Source organism: Urocitellus parryii, chromosome 15 (genome assembly GCF_045843805.1).
Source record: "Urocitellus parryii isolate mUroPar1 chromosome 15, mUroPar1.hap1, whole genome shotgun sequence".
Lineage (NCBI taxonomy): Eukaryota > Metazoa > Chordata > Mammalia > Rodentia > Sciuridae > Urocitellus > Urocitellus parryii.
The window spans coordinates 43,963,101-43,980,766 of NC_135545.1; the positions used below are offsets into that span (position 1 = coordinate 43,963,101).

The following is a 17,666-nucleotide window of genomic DNA, read 5'->3' on the forward strand; positions in this document are numbered from 1 at the left end:
AAATAGAAGCTGCAAACTCTTTCCTCTCCTTCATGGATATGCTCTTTTCTTAACTTCAAACTGACTTCCTGTCTCTCTCCTTTCCCCTAATTCAAGCCCAAGGTGCCTCATGCCAGCATTAAACTAGCCTCTTCCCCTTATAAAATTGACTTAAAATTACTACATCCCTCTCCATTACATGATGGCTTTTCTGTCTAACCAGCAACGCCTAAATGCCTATGTAGTCTGCTGGCCCTAGACAGTTTCCTATCAAAGGTCCCCCAATACTTGCTCTACAGCAAAGCCAGGCTGCTCTGCTGCTTCTCCTACCAGCTCTGCACCTGCCTGCCTCTCCATAGTCTGTTCTCTCTGCCTAGGAGTCCTTTGCCTGCCCAGTAAACTCAGCCATCTTTCAATGACACCTCTTCCTCTATCTACTGACCCTAACTCAGACCAAAAGGCCCCATTTCTCTGTCCCACAGAAATGTTTCCACTTTATAAAAAACTATTTCATAGTGTGCTTCTAACCACAAGCTACTTGAAAGTCAGCCTTAATTTATCTACCACAAACACTTGCACAGTAACACACCCCCTAACATGGGTTAGAGATACACTAGTTAAGACAATATTGGGATTATCCAAGCCAAAAAGGAATTATATCCTCAAAATTTAGAGTGATAAGCAAACAATCCTTCCTATAAACACAAAATTAGTACTTGTGTGTAACCACAAAAGACCACAGCTAAAAAAAAAAAAACCCAAACCCAAATTACCAAATGAAAATTACAGTTTTTCTCTTTTAATCAACTTTAACTCTGCTTATCTGATTAGTAATATAATTGCTCTGGGAACAAAATACAGCACAAAGCTGACCTCAGAATTAGAATATGTTCTTAATGTGTTCTACAAAACAAACATGGGGAGTGTCTGAATTGTTTTGAAGAGAATGTATGTAGATAAAAATGACCTACAGATGTTAACACAGATATTAGAGACAATTTGTCTCTTCTCTGGGAAAAAAAAAACTGATTTTTAATGTTTATTAAAAATCTGTTTTGTATCCAGCACAGTGGTACATTATAATCCCAACAACTGAGGAGGCTGAGGCAGGAAGATTGCAAATTTGAGTGCAGCCTCAGCAACTTAAGGACACTCTGTCTCAAAAAAATATAAAAGGGCTGGGGATGTGACCCAGTACCAAAAATTATATATATATATATATATATATATTTTTTTTTTTTTTTGCAGGTGAGTAGCAAATAAAAGTAATTTAGCTAATAAATGCAGGCTTGAAACACCCTGAGTTCCATAAGTTTTCTAAGAAATTACTTAACCAAGTGGCTGATAAAAATGGTAGATTATTTACTGTGATCTTATCCCCCATAATATTATTTGAGAATTACTTGCTTCAGATAAAGTGAAAAGTTTCATGAGGTTTTTCCGTCTCAGAACATTCTGTATTATTTACTACTTATAAGTTAAAGTCAGAAGGTCACAGTTTAAGCTTTCCTGTCACAGTGCTGGCATAAAACTGATTCCCTCCTGGCCCATCATTTCCCCAGTTGTCCCCTCTTCCTGCAGTCACTTTAACAATCTCCCCTTCCTCTGGACTCAGCATTACCACCCACATGAATGTTTCAGGACTCACTGTAGAGGCTTCAAGACTCTTGCAGAAGATGACATCATGCTGCCTCTGCTTACTTCTCTTGCTGTGGGAGCCGAGATTAGGGTTCTACTGTTAATGGCTGTGTGGTCCTGAGCAACTGGGGCCACTTTATGCTCCTCATTGCTAAGTTTTGTACTTGGGTTCTAGGCTGACAATGCTATAAATGTTATAAAACAAAAAAACAAACTAAGGGAGAAGGTATGGCCCATGATACTTGCCTCATTTATTTGGCTAATACCTAATCAGCACTGGCTACGTGAAGTGCTGTGGAAGATATAAAAAGCTAGGAGTAATGACCTTGCACTCTAGGCAATCTCCCAGCCCTGCCTCTTCACCCTGATGCTTCCTCAGCATTCCCTGCTCCTTGGCAGTTGTCTCCAGCCTCTCTCCCTACTCTGTGCCTGTTCAAAAGCCCTCAGTGGTATCCCTTCAGGCCTGCAAATTAGTTACGTTAAAGTCTATCTGGGACACGGTTATAGAAGTATATATATTACAGAGCATTCTCTTGCCTTTTCTAATTCAGCAGTCAGAAGCCTGGGAATTTGTTTGTTTGTTTTGCAGTTCTGGGAACTAAACCCAGGAGTACTCTACCACTGAGTTACATCACCAGCCCTTTTGATTTTTTGAGACAGGGTCCACTAAGTTGCTTAGGCTGACTTGAACTTGTAATCTTCCTGCCTCAGCATTCCAAGTAGGTGGATATACAGGTGTGTACCACCACATTCAGCAGAATAAGTACTTTAAAAAATATTTTAAAAGTCTTTGCAACTTGAAGCTCAGTATGAGAAACTGCCCCACAGACCAAGGTCTGGCCCATCTGCCCATCCAACTTTCTTCCTCCCTTCTCTCCCAATCACTGCACTATCTTATCAGTTACTACACAGACCACTCTGAAGCATGCCAGGCTTTCTGGGCCTGGAAGGCTTTCCTAGAACCCTCTCCTTTTCAGTGTGCTTGATGACCTCCTACTCGAGTCTTCCAGGCCAACTCAATGCTCCTCTGCAAGATTTGCTCCACAGGACTTTGCTGAACAGGCTCATCAATCCTTCCCTAGATCTCCCAGGGCACCTCACACATCCTTTAGAGCAAAGATCACTGGATCCCTTTTTTATAAAGGGCCAGCTGATATTTTCAGCTTTGCCATCTCCATTGTGACTACCTAACTCAGGGTCAGAGTCAACTCATGGACAATCCATGACTGATGAGTATGGCTATGTTCCATTAGAACTTTATTTGCAAAGACCAGTGGCAGGTGACTCCAACTGTGCTAACCCCTGCTTTAGAGTACCCACCATACTTCATTCACATGCTCTTGACATATGAAATAAGTGGGTATGTCTGAAACTTTCACAAATCTTCCCATTTACAAACACTGCAATCCTGCACCTCCTCCAGTTTCTTCATCTGTTCCTGGGGGCAATACCTACACTGTATAGGACTTCTGTGAGGAATAAATGAGAACAATGTATGTAGAGCTCTCCTCAACTATGCCCATTTGCTAGCCACTGACTCACATCCAAATCCAAATAATTTGTGCCTGAGGAGAAATCACTTATTAGATGCTTAGCCCTTTGGGGAAGCTCACAATAAAGCCAGAGCATGGGTCCTCAAACAAGATAGAACAGGGGTGAAGATGGCAATGTGGATCAGCAAAGTGGATCTCTTATAGCAGGAGCGATCAGGGAAGAGTTCATAGAGGCGGCAATTTTGAGAGGCAACTTGGTATATGTGACATACAGGCTTTTGTGTCAAGATCAATCTGGCTTAAAAAACCCAAATCCTAGTTTTCCCACTTTCAGCTCTGATTTCAGGTGAGATCCCAACTTTTCTAAGCTTTTTTCGTCTATGCAGTGGGACTAATATAGCATCTCAGAGTGAGGATTGTAGATTCAGTAAGATAATACATTAAAGTACTTGGCCCCAGAAAGCCCTTAATCAATCCACAGTAGCTTCCCTTCCCTTTGAAGACGGATGAGATTCTAACAAACAATGATGGAAAAATGATATTCCACTGTGGGGAATGATAGGAAACAAAAGTACAGTAGTAGAAATAGACAATGTTCCAGAGACAGCAAGCAGACTAGTTTACCTGGAGAGTGGATCCACAAAGGGCAGCAAAATTCAAAAGCCATATTGGGTTGGGAGTCATGATGGGGAGCAATATTAAAATGTTATAACCACTGCCCCACAGTACCTAGCAGGATGTGGAAGATTAATAAGTATTTACTGAATATGCCAAGTTTAAAATGTTCATAAAAGTTGCAAAACTGTAAGTATTTGTTAAGTCTCTTTTAAGAATAACATGGCCCAATCCAAACAAATTTCTTTAACAAACAAGACTAATATTTAGTAGTCAAGGCACTTAGATGTTTGCTAAAAACAAAAGCAGTGATGGGGAGGAGGCTCAGAAACCCTCCATCTATCCTCCCTCATGCCCTAGTACAATGCTGGGCTGCCTACATATGGGCCTTCAGAACTGGCAGGAACTGCTCCCAAGTCACATTCTAGCAGTCTGAGCAAGCCTTGGTGGTGAATAACTTCACCACTGAAAGTTACTTCATTCATGGAAGTAATACCAGGCCCAACCAGGACCGCCAACCAGCCCCAAAACTCCTACAAAGAAGGTCTTCATACTTGGGATTCTTCTCCCCAGGGCGGGGCTGGTTGAGAGCGGTGGGCTTAGGTGGAGATGCTGGAATGATCTCCTGGGAGGAGCTGAAGCCTGTGCTGGGCTCAGTACTCTGGCTGTCCTCCTCCAAAACCAATCTGCTTATAGTCATGCGCTTGTTCTTAGGCTGCAGTTCTGAGCCACCTTCACCCTCAACAGGAGTTGAGCTTTCATTTTCATCTTTTTTGGGTCTCTTGTTTTTGAGGGCTGGTGATGATGGGGACGCTTGATTAGGAAGTACCAGATCTTTCTGGTCCAGTTTTGAGAAGGCTGCCTCTGAATCCTGTGCACCTGACAGAGCCTTGAAAGCTGCCTTCAGAGTCATAATTCCAAAGGTGGTTGGAGTATTCCGTAGCTGCCTGTGAATAAAGTAAATAAACAAAGATCAATTTCACCATTTTTGGTGCTCAAACAGGCACAACTTTTTCTTGAGTGTAAGGCTTCAAATCAGACAGAGGACTGCTTAAGTTAAGGACTCAACAGTTAAAAAATGGGGTAGTGGCTGGCTTCACACACACTTTATTTATAAACTGAGCTTTCTCTCCTGTAAGAGCTCCAAATACTGCCTATGTACCACAAGTCCAGGAGGGCAATCCACTGTAATTGAACAATCTCACCTTGAAATCTCAATTCTTCTTCCAGCTGTTCCAGTCCAACCCTCGTATGAGAGATAACTGATTGGTCTCTACACACATTTAAGAACCAGATCTTGAGAACTGTTAGAGAACATGTACTATGCTATCTTGGAACAGTGAAAGACTTGCCTTTTATAAAAAATTCATCTATCATTTAGAATACCTTGTGTGATGAAAGCAAAAACTGTCAGGAAAGGGGCAAACTGGCAGCCTACAGGTAAGAAGGGGTTTTTTCCACCTTAAAATGGACTGTCAGCCAGAGACAGTTGTAGTGGTGCATGCCTATAATCCCAGCAACTTGGGAGGCTAAGAAGTTAGAACTGGGGCTAAGGTTGTAGTTCAGTGGTAGAGCGCTTGCCTAGCACACATGAGGCCTTTGGTTTGCTCCCCAGCACCACATAAAAATAAATAAAATAAAGGCATTGTGTCCAACTACAACTAAAAAATAAATATTAAAAAAAAAAAGTTAGAATTGCCGGGGCTGGGGATACAGCTCAGTTGGTAGAGTGCTTGACTTGCATGCACAAGGCCCTGGGTTCAATCCTCACCACCACCAAAAAAAAAAAAAAAGAAGAAATTAGAATTGCCAAGTTTAAGCTGGCCTCCTCAATTTGGTGAGACCTCATTTCACAATAAAATATAAGGGCTGGGGATGTAGCTTAGTGGTTGAGCATTCCTGGGTTCAATCCCCAGTATGAAATAAAAAAATAAAACGAACTATCAACATTCAACAATTGGGAAATCTAAAAGAAAAAATGGACCTCTTACACAAAGTTTGAACCACTGAAGTGTGGGCATGCTTGGACATTTCTATGGGGGCACCAATCACCAGATGGTAAAAAGCACATCCTTTCTCCTTCTCATTCCCATGCCCTGGACTGTATTATGTTTGGATCCACTTTGCTATGTCCTTACTAGGCTGCTATGGTGTGGATATGACTTTATGTCTCCCAGGATTCATGTGGAAATTAACCCATTTTGACAATATAAGAAGGTAAAAACTTAATCAGACTATGAGGTTTAGAGGTAGAGCCTTTCAGAAGTGAGTAGAATTAGGCAAGGCCATCAGGCTACAGTCCCTGTGTCTGAATACTGATGGTTTTCTAAGAGGAGGGAAAGAGACTAGAGGACATACGCACAAATTCAAGTTCCTTGTTTCTTGCTTTGTGATGACCTGCACTACTTTAGTACTTTAGAGTAAGAAGGCTATCATGATGGGGGTCCTCAAACTTCTAAAACTCTGAGCCAAATAAATGTCCCCCCCAACCTTTATATAAAAAGTTATCCAGCCTCTGGTATTTTGTTACAGCAACACAAAATGGACTAATACATAGGCTGGAAGAGAGATATCTAATGTGCCCCCCATTCAATTTGAGATTTTGACTCACACTTCTGAATACTGCTTTTTTAATACATTAAGGAAATAAGTATTCACAGGATATGGGCATGGCAAAGAGAGACAGAAGAGTGGAGACAGAACTTTGAGGAAGAGCCAATCAGGAACATCTGTCATGAATCCCAGACATCCCTTCTTTGATATTATTCACATTTTTCTCCATAGTGTATGCTCTATCTCCCACAGTGCCATGTACAAGTAATCCAATGACATGTTAGTAGGTCAAATAACCAAGAGGAACTGATCCTATTCAATGTTTTCCCCAAAACCACAAAAAGGCAGTCCGCTCACCTTGCAGGCTCTCTGAGGGGCTTTTCCACAGGCTCTGGTGCTGGCTGTTTATCTTCCTTTGTTGTACCCGAGGCAGCAGACTCAGATTTCAAAGCCTTTTTGGCCATCTGAAAAAGGAAGGATGTCATCAGGAAAAGGAAGCCACAGAATTCCATTAGTCTCCTTTCACCAAGAATATCCTCAATATGCAAACTTACAAATCCAATCCAGACATAAACTGAAGGAAGACATAAAAACAGAGTGGACCAATGAGAATCATGTCAAACTGCTTTCTTTTTTCCTTCATCAAAAAAGTTACATTTCCACAAATGGCTCATAGTTATCTACCCTAAAGGAAAATTCAAGTTGTGCTGTCCCTCTTGACACTGAAAAAAGTCTTTAATCTTTCAGACACCAAATAATTTTACTCTACATTTCTTCTCCTATCCTTCCAATCTCAGCCCTATTCTATTTCACTCCCAAGTAAGTATACCTTTAGAATCATATAAAAAAGCCAAACATCTTTTTTCAAATGCTGTATAACAATGTTTATATGGCTGGTTTTTAATACGTGTATAAAACTTATTGTATTTCCACAAATATATTTTGCCTTGTTGACAACTTTGAAAAGCCTTATTCTGCCAAGCACAGTGGAACACCTGGTAATCCCAGCAGCTCAAGAGTCTGAGGTCGTAAAATTGCAAATTTAACACCAGCCTCCACAACTCAGCAAGGCCCTAATCAACTTAGACCCTGTCTCAAAATAAATAAGAAGGGCTGTGGATGTGGTTCAGTAGTTAAGCGCCCCTGGGTTCCATCCCTAGTACCAAAAAAAAAAAAAAAAAAAGAAAACCTCCTTATACTACACATGAAGCCACAAGCACACCATTCTTGCTCTAACTCTCACTGTTCGTCTGTCTCCCTCAAATTAAGCCTTATACATGTCCAGTAAGTTCAATATCATTCAGATTCAGATATAGATATCTGTAATGTGTGGTATCTTAAGAGCTGAGAGTTCTAGCCTCACACATAGTGATAGGATTTTTTTCCAGTTACTTGGAATGCAAAGGATTAGAACACAACTAGGCCAGTCTCTAGTATCCTGACACTTACTCACTGAATATCCCAAACTAACTGCTTTACAAATAATTCGATAATTGGGGCTGGGGATATGGCTCAAGTGGTAGCGCACTCGTCTGGCATGCGTGCAGCCCGGGTTCGATCCTCAGCACCACATACCAACAAAGATGTTGTGTCCACCGAGAACTAAAAAATAAATATTAAAAAAAATTTCTCTCTCTCTCTCTCTCTCTCTCCTCTCTCCCTCTCTCTTAAAAAAAAAAAAAAATTCGATAATTGCCAAAAGATTGCTAGCATTGATCACTGACACTATCTTAACATGGGCCTGACAGACCTACTGTTACAGGATTGGGTATTTTCAAAATTCTGAAAATCCTGGGGTTTTATTTTTTAAAAGCTTCTCATCCTGTGTTCCTTCACTATGGTCCACCATAGGACAGCCTGGATTCCAGTTCTTCCCAGTGCTGTCTGAGCCTCACTGCTTCAATTCTTTATGCTTATCTTTTTGATCCAATTAAAAGATCACCTTCATTTGGCCCCTTTTGACCATATCAAATTTCCAATCACACCTTTCTCCATGCCTTCTTCCTGTTAAAAAATCCACCAAGCCACATGGACCAAATAACACTTTTCCCCCAGAACTTTGCTCAAATTTCATCTCCTGTGGGAACCACAGTAGAATATAAGTAAATGTTCTACTTTAACCACAACAGAATAACTGGATGTAAAGGAGGTAAAAATGGGAGGTGAGGGAGACCAGTTATGTTCCATTTGCCTGTCAGTATCTCTGCTATACATATTTTTTTCAAATATGTTTTTAGTTGTTCATAGACCTTTGTTTTATTTATTTATATGCAGTGCTGAGAATCAAATCCAGTGCCTCACACATGCCAGGCAAGTGTGCTACACCTGAGCCCCAGCCACAGCCCCTTCTGCTGTATATTTTTAAGGCAATTATTTAACGGAGATAATACACATAATTCAAAGTCTTTTTCACACATTTTCATTTCTTTTTCTTTTTTTGGTGGCACTGGAAATTGAATTCAGGGGCAACTTATCACTGAGCTGTATCTCCAGCCTTTTTATTTTTAATTTTGAGGTGGAGTCTCACTAAGTCAGGCCTCAAATTTTGAATCCTCCTGCCTCAGCTTCCTGAGTTGCTAGAATTACAGGTGTGTGACACTGCACACAGCTCACTTTTAATTTTCTAATTCCCTGTACATCCTCAAGGGCACATCACTAGGAAGAAAGGAGAGGTCAAGGCACACCGTGAGGAGGTAGGGCTCTGTGTCGTCCAGGTGGCTCTCAAGAAAGCGCAGCATCTTCTGCTGGAAGGTCTCATAAGAGAAGTTCTGGATAACAGGATGGGCCAAGTTCTTTTCTCGAATAATGTTCAGGAGATCATTTCTGAGCTTCTACACAAAGGATAGTGTATGGAACACGAGAAAGGAAAAGTACATCAGTAAAAATTCAATGACGAGTTGCATCATTGTCAATGAAAACCACTGGTATGCATAAAGGAAGGGAAGTCCAGCACAAAGGACTAGTCAATAAATCATGGCTCAGCCACAATGAATTACTATGCAGCTACAAAACAAAGAATAAATGAGCTCCTATGTGCTACCACAGAACTCCAAGATTTATTAAGTAAAAAAAAGCAAATTAAAAAGTGTTCAATATCAGCACATAAAATATGTTGTCACATGTGTATGACTGTACAGACAAATGTGCTTGCAGATGCAAATCTGTGAAAGGATAAAACTGAGGGGAACAGACAGGAAAGGGTCAGAAATGAGGGAATTTCACTAAACATTTTGTTATGCCTTTTGAATTTTATATTATGTATACATTACTTTTTCAAAAAATAAAATTTAAATCTCTAAAGGAAAAAAAAGTAAGAGCAGAGGACCAAATGAGTTTTTGACACCAGAAGACAGGTGTTAAGTTCTCTGCAACACAGAATATCCTCAAATCTACAGGATTAGCACTTAGGTAAACAAAGTTAGAACATTACAAAGCTCATCAGCCTAATAAATGTTCTGTCACAAACCAGCTAGAAATGAGACAAGTAAATGGCTTATGTAAATTTGTCTAATGAAACTTAAATTTTGAAAAGCCAATCTCAGATACTGAATTGAATCTGAGTGGTTTGGATATAAAAGACAACATGCTATAGATACTTCATATTTAAAGGTGACAATATACCTGACAAAGAGCCCTTTCCCTATTGTTCCATAAAAAGCAATAAGATGGATATAAATCATGGGAGGAAAAATATATGAAATTTACCTGAGTTGTTGGGTCCTTGGACATATGTTTTTTCAAAATTTTTGAAGCCTTTTCAAATTCTTTGTTTTTGATACAAATAATGACAGCCTACAAAAGGGGGAAAAACTTTTTTTTTTACTTTTGTAATGAAAGATGTTATCAGAATATCAAATATCAAAATAAACTGTACTAAAAGTAAAGCTGAGCCTTACCTACCCAAGAACTTTTTCACATCATATCAAATTCCTATACTTAAAAACCAAGAGTAATTGTTTAAGGGTTGTGAACTACTGTAAGCTGTCTCTTTCAGCTTATAAAATAGTAGCTTTTCAACATTACAATGGATTGTTTTTTAAATTGCTGATAGAGCAGCATGGGATCCCCTGGATTACAGACCATTTAACCAATGTGAATAGGGCCTCCTAAGGAAAGACAAAACAGACAGGAGTCATTCTAGATTCCTCCAATCCACAAAACAATTGCTTCTGTTACTTTTGGTTGCAAGAGCTTAGAAGTAATGGGTGGATGGGGAGGGAGCATCTACCATGTAGGGGAGTGGAGGGGGACAAGTGGCTTGCTGACCATAGGGTTTGCTGAGACAGGGTTCACAAATTTGAGGATCATATTCAGTTACATCCTGGAAAGGCCTGAGGCCAGTTCTGTAGGAGAATAAAAAAACAAGGCTTTTACACCATAACTATTAGCAAGCAGCTTCAGTTAAAGTGTTCAGGGAATTACCGAAACCAAGAAACCCAGCTCATCCACAAGTGGTAAATAAAAAGGACAAAGTTCCAGGTAGAACAAGAAGTTTTCTTCAGCCACAGAGAAAAAGAAGAGCCTTCATAAAGAAAGCCCAAAAGAATATATGTAGAGGGAAAATAACAATGATTGAAAATAAAAAAAAATTTTTTTAGTTGTAGATGGACACAATACCTTTAATTTATATATATATATTTTTTTAATGTGGTGCTGAGGATTAAACCCAGTCCCTAAAAATGAAATTTTAATTTATGTGAACACAAAAAAATTAAAAAAAAAAACAAACAGAAAATGAAGGGCATTTGGAGTTATTTAACAGGATAAAATAGTCACTTTAAACCCTTAAAGAGAGCATATAGAAACAGATATTTTGAAAAGATCACATTAAAAAAAGAAGCAAAATTTTTCTACAGGTCTTTTCATCATGTGTGTATGTGGTACCAGGGATTGAATCTGGGGGCATGCTACCAATGAGGTACATCCTCAGCCCTGTTTATTTTGAGACAGAGTCTTGCTAAATTGCCCAGACTGGCCTCAAACTTGTTATCCTCTTGCTTCAGCCTCCCCAATTGCTGGGATTACAGGTATGCACCACCACACCAGGCATCCACAAATATTTTCAATCTTTATGAAGAAGAATGTACAGAAAGATACAGAATAAGAGGAGGAGGACTAACAAGGGAATTCATTAAGTACCAATCTCTGGTGATTTCATCCTCAACACGCTAAACATAGCCATCCAAGATATAAAGAATCTGGTGTCAAATGCTCTTAAATAAGCAGACATGATCATAAATTCGTGCTACCTTCTTGAAGTACAAGCTTTTACGTTTTATAAATCCTAAAAGTCCTATTACGTTTGTTAATTTAAATTGCACACAGCAAAATCAACAATCAACCTGTTTTATACCGAGAGTTCTGATTTTTTTTTTCCCCCCTTTGGTACCAGGGATTGAACCTAGGGGTGTTTAACTGCAGGTAACTAAATCATTCAGGGTCACCCCAGGTGAATTTGGGTTGGCACAAATTTTTTTTTTTTTTAAAGAGAGAAGAGAGGAGAGAGAGGGAGAGAGAGAGAGAGAGAGAGAATTTTAATATTTATTTTTTAGTTCTCGGCAGACACAACATCTTTGTTTTGCATGTGGTGCTGAGGATTGAACCCGGGCCGCACGCATGCCAGGCGAGCGCACTACTGCTTGAGCCACATCCCCAGCCCGGCACAAAATAATTACAGACAGAAAATACCTTTCTCTTAGGGTCCGATGATGACTCTCGACTTTAGGAGTCCATTGGAAAGAGAAAAAGTCACCTGAATTTTTAATTTTTATATAGGGGGCACACAAGAGGAGGTTGGATGGAAATTTCTATCCAAAAAAAGTAAGGGGTAGTATTACAAAGGAACAAGAAGGCAGCCCACTCCATTGGGTGATGCCCACTCCTAAAGTTTTGCTCCTCTGCTAAGATGGGAATCCACCTGCTTCCGTGACAGGCATGTGCTACCACACTCAGCACAGTTCTGAATATTAAAATAACACTCTCATAACCACCACTGAGATCCATAGAAAGACTCCTACACAGCTCCTCTGTAGACACATCCTGTCCTCTTCTCTAACTGCTGATCTTTTTGCTGTTTTGATGCCATATAAGTGGAATCAGATGGTAGTACCACTATCAGGTTAAACTGGCTCCTCCCACTCTAATGCCTTTGAGGTCCATCTATGTGGTTGTACTATCCAGGTTCACTTATCCATCCATTGAAAGACTTTTGGGTTGTTTACAATCTTTGGTCTTCATGCATAGAGATGCTAATATTCATGTATAGGTTTTGATGTAAGCATAACTTTTATATTCTGAGGTAAATGTCCATGGGTGGGATTGCTGGGTCATTATGGAAAGTATATAAGAAAACTAAACTATGATGGTATAGAGTAGCTAAACCATTCTGCAGTTCTATCAGCAATATATGGGAGTTCCAAATGTTCCATATACTCACAGCACTTCTTTCAGATTGACAAAAACAATATGTATCTATCATGTGCAACATGTTTTGAGATATAGCATTTTTATTGTTATTTTTAAAGTTTAGGAATACTAATTGGTATTGTGGTTTCAATCTGTATTTCCTTAATGACTAAATGAGGTTGAACATCTTTTCATGTGCCTTTTTCACATCTATATTCTTTTTATTAAGGCTTTTGAACATTAAAAAAGTAGTATTATATAGGCTTATTTTCTATTAAAAACAATTCCAGCAGCTCGGGAGGCTGAGACAGGAGGATCATGAGTTCAAAGCCAGCCTCATCAAAAAGTGAGGCACTAAGCAATTCAGTAAGATCCTGTCTCTAAGTAAAATACAAAATAGGACTGGGGATGTGGCTCATTGGTTGAGTGCCTGAGTTCAATCCCTGATACTCCCTCCAAATTAAAAAAAAAAAGTTTTTTGTATATTGTCACTTATCAAATATGATTTACCAATATTTTCTTGAAATCTGTATCTTGTCTTTTCCTTAAAAGCATTTACCCCAAAGCAAAAGCTTTAAATATTGATGAAGTCCAAGTATCCATTTTTCCTCTTGTAGATTATGTTTTTGTTGTCATATCTAAGAACTTTTTGCCTAACCATGACATGGAAAATTTTCTTCATGTTTTCTTCTATAAGTTTTAAAGTTTTACATTTGGCTTATGATCTGTTTTTTGGTTAATTTTAGTATAACATGTACTTGAGTTCACAGTTCATTTTTGCATATGAACTTTCCACTGTTTCAACACCACTTGTTGGAAAAAACTATCCTTTTTCCATCGAAGTGCCTTCACATCCTTGTCAAAAAATAAGTCATATTTGTGTGGGTCTGTTTCTGAACTTTCCCTTCTGGTCCACTTATTTAGAGACATAAATAAAACACAGACATAGCATCTCTATGCTCATGAGTACTGTAACTTTCTTTTCTTTGCTCTGACTGGTTTATAATTATTCTTAAAATTAAGTATTATGAATCCTCCAATTTTTTTCTTTTATAAAATTCTTTTGGTTACTTTAGTTCCTTTGACTTCTGGGAATCAGCTAGTCTATATAAAAAGTCCTGCTAAAATTATGATATGAATATTTACAAATCAAATGGAGAAAACTGAATAACAAGTCTTCCATTAGTCATTTAAATAAGTCTTCATTTTATTCATCAATTTTTCTATTTTCCACATCCAAAATACTTTGTTTTGCTAGGCTTATATCAAAGTTTTTACTTTTTTCCTTTTTGGCAGCTGTTATAAATGGCATTATTTCGGTATTTCTATTTTAAATTGTTCACTGCTAGTATATAAAAATATTACCAATTTTGTTAACTTGTAACACTGACAAACTAAGTTAGGTATATTCCATGGAGCTTTCTACCTGGTCAAGTCAGTTGCAGAAGGGACAATTTTTATTCCTTTTTTCCAGTCTGTATGCCTTCTTTCTTTTTGTTGCTTTATTTCATCACACAGGCCTTCCAGTATGATGTTGAATACAAGTGATGAGAATGGACATCCTTGCCTTCTTTCAGATCTTTTTTTTTTTTTAATATTTTTTAGTTGTAGATGGACATAATACCTTTATTTATTTATCTTTATGTGGTTGGTGCTAAGGATCGAACCCAGGGCCTCACACATGCTAGGCGAGTGTTCCACCACTGAGCCACAACCCAAGCCCCTTCTTTCAGATCTTAGCATTCTGTTTTCACCATTAAGTACATTAGTTGTGGGATTTTTTTGTAGATATGTCTTTTTTTTTTTTTTTTGAGGCTAGCTTTGAGCTCGAGATCCTCCACCTCAGCCCCCTGAGCTGCTGGAATCACAGGCGTGCACCACAGCACCCAGCTGCTGAAATGTCTTTACCCTGAATTAATACAGTATTCTGGGGGCTGGGGTTGTGGCTCAGCGGTAGAGCGCTCACCTCACACATGCGAGACCCTGGGTTCGATCCTCAGCCCACATACAAAAATAAACAAGTGAAATAAAGGTGTTGTGTCAACTAAAAAATAAATATTTTTTTAAAAAATAGAGTATTCTGACAAATGCTTTTTTTTCACCAACTGATAGGATCATATGAAATTTTTTTTTTCTTTAGACAATATGGTGGATTATACTGATTGCTTTTCAAATTCTGAACCAGACTTGCATTCATTTTAATTTCCCCACTTTGTCACACACTAACAACATCTGTATCCAGGGCCAAGCTGCAGGTTAGAGACGGTAAAAGTGATGGAATCTATTCCAAGTTCTAGGAAATCAAAATTCCTCTAGTAAGAGAAAATATTGTCCTCCCTCAGCTTTAGGTGTCTGCCCTGCTGCCAGTGTCACTACTACACACTGTAGATGCCAGGATAACATTACCTGGCGGCCAGACTGGAGAAGAGAAAACAGAAAAAAACAAAAATGGCTGGGTGTGGTGGTGAATGCCTATAATCCCAGCTGAACAGGAGATTGAAGCAGGAGGATTAAAGTTCAAGGCCTGCCTGGAAAATTTAGCAAGATCCTATCTCAAAATAAAATAGATAAGGATGTAGCTCAGAGATAGAGTACTTGCCTAGCACATATGAGGCTCTGGTTCAATCCACTGTATCACAAACAAAAAGGAAAAAAAGTGGATTACTTCCACCACCATTGACCCTTAGAAGACTCACTCCTTCTACTCAAACTAGAAAGAGAGGTCATCTCTTGGAGTTCTTCTTTTTTTTTTTTTTTTTTTAAGAGAGAGTGAGAGAGGGGGGAGAGAGAGAGAGAGAGAGAATTTTCAATATTTATTTTCTAGTTCTCAGCGGACACAACATCTTTGTTGGTATGTGGTGCTGAGGATCGAACCCGGGCCGCTTCTATTCACATCTGGAGTGCATTTCTAGGGTTCAGGCTGCATGAGTCCATCCCAAGTGATACACAGGGGCAGAATGTTGAACTACACAACACTGATTTGGTGAAACTTCAAATTTGGTCTTTTTTTCCCCCCAACTATCCACTACCATTTACATTTCAGAATCCACAGAGATGCTCCATGTATTCTTTTGAAAATCTATAGTAGCATTATGAGGGAGAAATAGAAGACAGTGAATGTGTTTCCTCTACCTTCCCCAGAACTGAAACACAGGTCTTCCCATATTTAATTTGTAAAACAAAAGAGGAAATGCGAATGCTTTCAAAAGTGAAATTAAGCTGGGTATAGTGGTGACACCTGAAATCCCAGCTATTTGGGAGGCTGAGGCAGAAGGATCACAAGTTTGAGGTAGCTTGGGCAACTTAGCAAGATCCTGTCTCAAAATAAAAAATAAAAAGCCCTATCAGTGGTCTCTGACAAACTGAAACAAAAAGGATATTACAAGCACTTTTCAAAATAAGTGAGAAAGAAATGTTGGGGAAAAAATGCCAAAAAGCATATAATAGGACTAAACTCATAGGACTAAAGAAACAATATAAAGCACATCCTAAAAAAAAAATGAGGTGGATCTGGGAAGTAATAATGTTTAAAAGGCCTTGATAATGCTTTTGTTTCAAAAAATAGTTCTTGGGCTGAGGATGTGGCTCAAGCGGTAGCGCGCTCGCCTGGCATGCGTGCGGCCCGGGTTCGATCCTCAGCACCACATACCAACAAAGATGTTGTGTCTGCCGATAACTAAAAAAATAAATATTAAAATTCTCTCTCTCGGGCTGGGGATGTGGCTCAAGCGGTAGCGCGCTCGCCTGGCATGCGTGCGGCCCGGGTTCGATCCTCAGCACCACATACCAACAAAGATGTTGTGTCCGCCGAGAACTAAAAATAAATAAATATTAAAAATTCTCTCTCTCTCTCCTCTCTCACTCTCTTTAAAAAAAAAAAAAAAAATCTCTCTCTCTCTCTTTAAAAAAAAAAAAAAGTTCTAATAAGCCAAGTGTAAGCTGGGCACTGTGGCACACATGTGTAATCCCAGAGGCTTAGGAGCCTGAGCCAGGAGGACCATGAGTTCAAAGCTAGCTTCAGCAACTTAGCGAGGCCCTGACCAACTCAGAGAGACCATGTCTCTAAATAAAATATAAAGAAGGGCTGGGATGTGGCTCAGTGGTTAAGCACCTATGGGTTGTATACCTGGTACCAAAAAAAAGAAGCCAAGTGTGGTGGCACATGCATATAATCCCAGCAATTCAGGAGGCTAAGGCTGGAGGATCATAAATTCGAGGATAGCCACAGCAACTTCAAACAAACAAACAAACAAATAGAATAAATAAGAAAGTAGTCTGATGTGTCTGATGTACCAGCACTACAAACGGAATAAGGCCCTGAAAGAATCAAGATCTTGCTACCAAAGGTGCAAGGGAAAAATGTTACACAACAAAAAAGCAACAAATAAGAGAAACAAATAAATTTATGAAGCAATAAATAAATGAAAAATCTTTCCCAAGAAAATATGCCATAAATGTTGTTCTCCCTGGTTCTCAAAAAAATCTAAGCAATCTCTCTTTTTATTATGAAGAGAAAAATCAATGTAGTCTCATTATAATTCACAACTTTCAAAAGCACATCTCAAACTTTCTGGTCTCACGATTCCCTTCTACTATTCTTAAATGTTTATGAGGATCCCAAAGAGCTTTTGGGGATTATATCTGTTGATATTCACCATATGAAAAATATAAAATAGAAAAATTTAAAATATTTATTAATTCATTAAAAAAACATTATAGGTTAACATAAATAAATATTTGTGAAAAATTAATGAACTTTTTTAGAAGTTTTACAAAAAGGATGGTATTATTTAAATTTTTGCGGGGCTGGGGATGTGGCTCAAGCGGTAGCGCGCTCGCCTGGCATGCGTGCGGCCCGGGTTCGATCCTCAGCACCACATACAAACAAAGATGTTGTGTCCGCCGATAACTGAAAAATAAATATTAAAAAAAAATTCTCTCTCTCTCTCCTCTCTCACTCTGTCTTTAAAATAAATAAATAAA

At 38.9% G+C, this 17,666-nt stretch overlaps 1 protein-coding gene across 3 annotated transcripts in view; it reads right to left on the reverse strand.

Moving 5' to 3' along the window:
- The window catches only part of Terf2 (telomeric repeat binding factor 2), a 28,516-nt gene that overhangs the window by 4,180 nt on the left and 6,670 nt on the right, over positions 1–17,666 (reverse strand). For all 3 annotated transcript variants that reach the window (XM_026404525.2, XM_026404523.2, XM_026404526.2), the window contains exons 4-7: positions 9,984–10,070; positions 8,963–9,109; positions 6,636–6,742; positions 4,280–4,672 (exon numbers count right to left, since the gene is read on the reverse strand). In XM_026404525.2, coding sequence (XP_026260310.1) covers positions 4,280–4,672; positions 6,636–6,742; positions 8,963–9,109; positions 9,984–10,070 — 734 coding nt within the window. The remainder of the gene's footprint in view (positions 1–4,279; positions 4,673–6,635; positions 6,743–8,962; positions 9,110–9,983; positions 10,071–17,666) is intronic.